The sequence below is a fragment of the Trachymyrmex septentrionalis genome, unplaced genomic scaffold, assembly GCF_001594115.1.
Source record: "Trachymyrmex septentrionalis isolate Tsep2-gDNA-1 unplaced genomic scaffold, Tsep1.0 scaffold20, whole genome shotgun sequence".
Lineage (NCBI taxonomy): Eukaryota > Metazoa > Arthropoda > Insecta > Hymenoptera > Formicidae > Trachymyrmex > Trachymyrmex septentrionalis.
The window spans coordinates 5,322,995-5,329,896 of NW_017305180.1; the positions used below are offsets into that span (position 1 = coordinate 5,322,995).

At 33.6% G+C, this 6,902-nt stretch overlaps 3 protein-coding genes across 3 annotated transcripts in view; 1 reads left to right on the forward strand and 2 right to left on the reverse strand.

The window, feature by feature from the left end:
* Positions 1 to 522, reverse strand: part of LOC108747587 (probable Dol-P-Man:Man(7)GlcNAc(2)-PP-Dol alpha-1,6-mannosyltransferase) — a 5,522-nt gene extending 5,000 nt beyond the window's left edge. The window contains exon 1 of the mRNA XM_018485149.1: positions 260 to 522. Coding sequence (XP_018340651.1) covers positions 260 to 385 — 126 coding nt within the window. The 5' untranslated portion in view covers positions 386 to 522. The remainder of the gene's footprint in view (positions 1 to 259) is intronic.
* A 794-nt stretch (positions 523 to 1,316) lies between these two features.
* On the forward strand, positions 1,317 to 3,875 carry LOC108747810 (pseudouridine-5'-phosphatase-like). The gene is made up of 5 exons (XM_018485615.1): positions 1,317 to 1,427; positions 2,600 to 2,763; positions 2,838 to 3,056; positions 3,137 to 3,369; positions 3,565 to 3,875. Exons 2-5 carry the CDS (start codon positions 2,700 to 2,702, stop codon positions 3,742 to 3,744), a joined length of 696 nt encoding a protein of 231 aa, XP_018341117.1. The 5' UTR covers positions 1,317 to 1,427; positions 2,600 to 2,699; the 3' UTR covers positions 3,745 to 3,875.
* LOC108747809 (DNA polymerase alpha catalytic subunit) overlaps positions 3,863 to 6,902 on the reverse strand; it is a 7,029-nt gene continuing 3,989 nt past the window's right edge. Inside the window, exons 11-21 of the mRNA XM_018485614.1 lie at positions 6,730 to 6,855; positions 6,472 to 6,647; positions 6,135 to 6,378; positions 5,932 to 6,071; positions 5,621 to 5,823; positions 5,287 to 5,551; positions 5,005 to 5,179; positions 4,766 to 4,932; positions 4,368 to 4,616; positions 4,203 to 4,278; positions 3,863 to 4,124 (exon numbers count right to left, since the gene is read on the reverse strand). Of these exons, the coding sequence (XP_018341116.1) occupies positions 3,904 to 4,124; positions 4,203 to 4,278; positions 4,368 to 4,616; positions 4,766 to 4,932; positions 5,005 to 5,179; positions 5,287 to 5,551; positions 5,621 to 5,823; positions 5,932 to 6,071; positions 6,135 to 6,378; positions 6,472 to 6,647; positions 6,730 to 6,855 (2,042 nt within the window). The 3' untranslated portion in view covers positions 3,863 to 3,903. The remainder of the gene's footprint in view (positions 4,125 to 4,202; positions 4,279 to 4,367; positions 4,617 to 4,765; positions 4,933 to 5,004; positions 5,180 to 5,286; positions 5,552 to 5,620; positions 5,824 to 5,931; positions 6,072 to 6,134; positions 6,379 to 6,471; positions 6,648 to 6,729; positions 6,856 to 6,902) is intronic.

The window sequence follows — 6,902 nt, forward strand, 5'->3', positions numbered from 1 at the left end:
CGTTTACCAGAAAAGATAACATTCGCGTAAAGAATAAAAAAATACGAAATCGTCCGCTAATGCATTAAATGAACTCGGAGCGGCATCAGCTGATCGCGAGTTTATAAATACACGTATCTAGTACTAAATATAATACGGCACTTTTTGTGTGCTGGCTGCCTGATCACAATCAATTGGCCGAGGTGGATAATAATCGTTGAATGATACCACATCCTCGGGTTAGACGATTCAATGATCTGTTTAACGTTTCAGTCATTACCTCCGTTAAATTGAAGCCGTGATAAAGAACATCGTGCATCGCCTGCAGATTGAAACTCTCCTCGACTTTCGTAAATGGGCAATACAGCAAGTGAACCACAGACACCAAGATAATCAGCTGATCCATGATCACCGTTGCGCGTTCATGCAAAGTATATGTTGCTACTTGACGAACTTTTCGATCTTGTCATGATATAAAATCAACGTGACACAAAGGACACTTTTTTCTCTCGCCCAAACACACCGCGTGTCACCGCGACGTTATTATACTGCAACCACTACGTGTACTGTTACAAAACGAAGTAATTTGCGCATGCGTCTTCACAAGTGATTCTTAGGCCAGTATGCATAGTCCATTCGGTCCGTTCTTATTTCAACATTGTCCTAAGTAAATGTCTAAAGGTCCGATCGCACCAACGTTACTTTGATTTTAAGTGAGGCTTAACACTCTCTCTCTCTCTCTCTCTCTCTCTCTCTCTGTCTCTGTCTCTTTTTCGCTTTAAAATGAGACAGAAAGAATTTTAAATTTTGTTGTTTAAAGTCAAAGTAACGTTGGTGCAACCGGGCCTTAATCTTTAAGTAGGCGCACTGCAATATTATACAACGACTGAAGGCTCTGAAGCTTCTTTTGCTCGAGGGGACTAAATACTGGATCGTATGATCTGTCTTTCACTTATGATATTTGATTTCTTTTAAATAGATTGTGAGTCCTAGAAAATTCACCCGGGAGATTGAAAAGGAGAAAAAAAAAAGTAATTCTGACTCCACGCGTCTATTTAAAGATTAAAATGCTAATATGACTCTGTGATTAGCTTATATCTTAAGACTACTTAAGACGATTTTTAATGTAAGAACTGACTGAATACTTAATCAGAATTTGGTCGAAGTCATGCCAGAAAAATTCATCTCTCTACTCATTCATGCCTAGCCGAAAAATATTTCTATTTGGAGATGTATCTTTCGATAATTGACGAGATTGATCGGCTTGACTCTCGCGCGAAAAGTAAGGATTCCGTTGCGCAAGTTTGCTTTATCGTCATCTGGTGACGAAAAGCGGCATTTATCAGTATTCATGTCTCACTTTTAGCACCAAAAACAGTTTAATCGGTTTAGTGCAATTCAGGATTCACGATAACATCAGATAACTTGTGTGCAAATCGAGAAGCTAGGTAGAAAAAAAAAACTTCTCTAACCTCTTACTATTCCCGGCAAAGCCGAACCATGATGGAAAATTTCATATCTCAGTATTATTTGCAAATACCGTTTGATCCGTCAATTGTCAAGTGCTTTCTTGCGATCTCTCGCAAATAGGTTACCGGCAAAAGAATCAGTCGATTATGCTCTTTACGTTCTCGAATCTATTCATACAATTTCTATTTATCATTTCTCGTTTCAAGAATTTTCTCTTCACATGAATTACAAAATAAAAACACATACATGTAACATATATTATATATGTGTACATACATACTACATAAAATATATTCGATTAAAGATGAATTAACAGAATGAAAACAGTGTCTGTGGTTTGGTATGCAAGGTACTTGTGTTAGCTGCTTATGACGAGAATCCAGCAATAGTTTACAGCCTCTCGTTTTTTCCTTCGAATTATCACTTACAAATGTTATTCTAAAAATTTTTTATTTTATATATTTATTTATTTTCAATAAATATTTCCTCTATTTTGAGTTGAATATTTAAATATTTTTTTTATATAAAAAATTTGTTATCTTTCTACAATTCTTTCTTAGATTTGTACTCATGTGTGAATTTTGCTCTTATATTCATATTTTATATATTAACTATTTTCAATAAATATTTTCTCTATTCTGGATGTTTAAATATTTTTTATTATGAAAATATTATGTATCTTATTTTTCTGCTTACATTATTTATCTTTCTACAAATCTTTTATAAAGCTATACTTGTTAAAACATTGCTCGTTTATACACGATAATAAACACTCTGCTAGAATACACTGTTTTTGTTTACTAAAAGTTTAATATAAGTATAAATACATATATACAATGAATCAAAAAACAACTTTAATATTCTCTGCGATATTAGAAAAGATTTTAAAAGATATGCTATTTTATTTTTTAATATATTTTTTACAATGCTTAGTAATAATTCTCGAAGGAATTATATTACATCAAACTTATAACGTTTCGCTTTCATTTCCTTCGTGAAACTTGTTCGAAATAAAAAAAACGATTGTCTTATTATATAAAATACCAATTTCGATGTTAAACGTGATGAAAATAGAATAATGTATTATATAACATAGCAATAACAGATAATAGATAAGGCAGTAATATTAACGTAATAACACGTTTTACAGCGCATCGTATTCTCGTTTATCTTCATTGTTCCATCTCATTTGATGCGTTCGAAACATTAGATTTCTAAATATATCCCTATTCTAAATATTAAGTTGCAAAATGTCCGTCGACACATACAACAAAGTCACGCACTGCATTTTCGATATGGACGGTTTATTGCTCAGTAAGTATCGAGATAGATCAGATATACTTCTGATCATTCGATTCAAAATTAGTCTGTATCACGTTTTATTTTAGATACAGAACATCTGTATACCAAGGCTTTCAACCGTATCACTAATCGTTATGGCAAAGAATTCACGTGGGAGCACAAGGCACAAACGATGGGTTTTAAAACCAAAGACGTTGCTGGATACGTGGTTGAGACATTAGAATTACCGTTAACAAAGGACGAATTCAAGGAGGAGATTGTTGGACACTATCAGGAATTGTTTCCGCATACCAATCCCATGCCAGGTAATGCTCTGTACAAGATACATCAGATGTATTTATAATTTAATTCTGATTGAATTATTAAGCAACAATTTGTGTAACAGGTGCCGTTAGGTTACTGAAGCACTTGAAAGAGAATAATATTCCGATTGCGTTAGCTACGAGCTCGGACCGAGAAAACTATGAATTGAAAACTAGTCACTGGCACGATCTCTTTGAACTCTTTCATCACAAAGTGCTCGGCGGTTCGGATCCTGAAGTCGTGCACGGAAAACCGGAGCCTGACATATTTTTCATAGCTGCCAAGCGTTTCCCTGACAATCCGGATCCTTCAAAGGTAACGTAATAATTTGGATTCGTCAAAGAGACAGTTATTTAACTGTCAAATATAGCATGTGAAATATTTTTTATTAGGCTTCATTCGAACTATATTTAAAGATCAAAAATAATTGAAATCTAAGAGTCAATTAATTATCTTACAATGTTTAAGATTACAAATTTCTTTTTAGTTTCTAATCTTGTTTCTTTTTAGTGTCTGGTTTTCGAGGATGCGCCAAATGGCGTGAAAGCGGCACTTAGCGCCGGAATGCAAGTTGTTATGGTGCCAGACTCGATGCTTCCCAAACGTTATACGACCGAAGCGACTCTAGTCTTAGATAGTCTGGAGAAGTTTGAACCGGAAAAGTTTGGACTACCTCCATATCAGGTGTAACATAACATTTTCTCTGAATTTATCGCATATACGGATTCGTGAATGAGACGTACATAGACGGAATTAGCTCATAAAGAACAATTTAATTTGTAAGATTTTCTTAGACGTAATCTTTTTGATTTTAATCTTATTTCTTTAATTGATCGATACGTTTCTCCTTTAAACTTCTTTATCTGTGTCGTCGGATATATCCCCCAGCTCGTCAAAATCCTCCCATGTACCATGATTGACAAACATTCCCGTAGAATTAGCACTGACACTGCTGAATATTTCTGTGATATTTACACATGAAAATTTATTCCGTTTCAATTGCCTATCAATTGCTTCTTTTAGTGTGTTGTATGCGGCTATCATATCCCGTGAACACTGAGACAATAGATCTGTAAAAAAAATTTAAAAACTCAATTTTTACGTTTTTCCAGGTATTGTAACGTAAAATGCGATAAAAGATTTATTACGTTTGTAAACTGGTTGAGTAATGTCGAACATTTTATGATAATAGTACAATTGATTGTACAGATCTGTTCCAGAATACTGAAAAAGAAAGTACAAAAGTATATTAATATTGTACAGCCGCAAAGTATATAAATATAAAAATATACGAAATTAACTTGTGAACTTACAACTCGATTCATAGAAATATCCCTACATATTGAACAATCTGGAAATTTCTTTGAGAAATCCAACGGTAGTCGTCTTGTTCTGTTGGAACAAAGTGGATTTTCGCATTCCAACCAACCATTGTAGTACTTGGTAATTGCTTTTCTCATAGCAAGTTGAACTACATTTTGTATCACATTTACGTATTTCCAAGGTGGTAATTTACAATCTTGATTAGGGCACATGCTAAGTGATAACTGTCGACCAGAATGCTGCAGAAAATGACATACATAAATATCTAACAATATAATTCTCATTAAAAATATTAATTTAAGTAAAAGATACGATATATATTGTAGAAATCTTGAAATTATATAAAACACAAAAAATCGTATAGAATGAAAAAAAAAAACACACTTACAAATTCTGTAACAGTATCTTTAATAATTATTTCCGTATTACATCGTTCATTTTTGCATTTAAATGTCAAAGGAAGACAATTGTTGAATCTGTCATCATTAATAGCTAGCGGTAAGTTTAGGGTTGCCTCGCAAGATATCGTCTTAGGTTTATAAACAAATTGTAAACCTAATGAACAAATTGACATGTAAAATATAATGCATTATTTCATTTCTACAACTTACAAAAACTTTGAAATACCTAAATTGTTGGCTAAGAAAACATCGTCAATACCCTCGATTGGCTCACAAATTCGTAACACTACAGGGAATATTTGACTGAGCAGATAGTAATTGACATCCACCTTTAATTTCTCACTATTCTTTACTTCGTCAATGTGATACGCTCGTTCTGTCGCACTCGCATTGGTTCCATCCTAATATTAAAATAATCTTTCTTCATGTTTGTATCTTTTTAACGATTTTCATTTCTGTAATTTATTCAGAAAATTTACTAATTAAAATTATGAAAATAAAAAGAAACCTCGCATATAACGTATGGCAGGGTGTCACCGGCTTTCCACATTCGGCCACCCGCTTTGTTTAGTCTAAGTGCTACCATAACATGAGATAATTGCTTTTTATCTGGATACGCATCTGGATTTTTCGACAATTGTTTAGTGATAACAAATGATGACAGTGGCGTCGTTCCTTCCTTTACACTTTTCGCAACATTTTGCAAAATCTGCACGACTTGTTCCAAACGCGTTTCGCTTGACTGATCGCAGAGAAGTATATCCAAAATTTTTCTAAAAGAATAAATAATTCAAGTAAATTTGAATAAAATTAATCTGAAAATATCGAATGTATTTGCTAACTTTCCAGTGTCGCAAGCCAATGGACACCAATCTCTTCTGACGATATCCAAACCCTTGTGTTCCTGCGTCAATTGTATTTGACCATCTATTTTCGACATCATAACGGCGGCGTATTTCTTCTTTTGTAATAGCAATAGATATCGGAATACCCCGTCGATATCTAATTCGACTTTCTTATATCGGTTGTTGACTTCGCGCATAATCTAAAAAATATTTTAATTCTATAGTGTTGCTAATGATATATCTGTATGATATAAATGTAAAATGTTACGAATTATAATACAAATCATACGATGGAATATCTTTCTCACTTTTTTGCCGATCAAGAAAACGTCGTCGTATTCCAAAATATTAGTGTTTATCATTAAAGAATCGGTATCGCCATAAATTACTTCGTACTGCAGTTTCTCAACTAAGTGCTTCGTATCTTCCAGAATCTCCCGACCCTTGGCTGAAGAATCGTTAATATTTTACATTATCAACATGTATTTTAAATTTCTATTGCATATCTTACCTGTTATCAGAGCGGCGAGACCTTTAGCATAAAATCGACAATGTGTCGCTCCTAAACATCCATACATAGAATTAGCCGTGAGCTTCAATGCCATTTGCCTGATATGATAATCCATTTTCTGTGCTGGTGATAAATTCTTTTGCGTTTTCATAAGCTGTTTGATCTGCTGCCTGCTTTTGACTAATTTGTGAATCTCTGTCGGAACCACACCTGGCTCCAGATTCGACTCAGGAATAGTTAATTGCTGCACCGTGAAAATTTTAATAATTAATATATAAAAAAAAAATGTTTTACTATAAATATTTGCTGCTCGATGTTTGCATGTGAAAAAAATTACTTCGACGTCAGTATATGCTGCACCGGGCACGGTTGTAAAACACAAATTGTATTCCTGTATAATACTCGGATATAGGGAATTGAAGTCCATCAGAAGTACCAGTTTATCGTAGAAACCTTTCTTCGGATCAAGTACAAGACCTCCAGTGTACGCCGCAGCCTTCCTACGCGAACCATCTAGTAAATATCTAGCATTAATATACCAAGCATAAATAATAATTTCGTAATAACAATGTACAAAAATATATAAAGATCTCACCATCCTTTTGTTTCTTTTCAATTTTTTTATCCGGCGTTATGTAATCTTTTAAATTAAAAGCATGCAGCAACAGATATTCATTCCTTTCCGCTCTTCCGCCTAATAGCGTCCTCGATAAAATATTACCTATATTCATTCAATTATTAATAAAAAAACGAATTGTAATTAACATT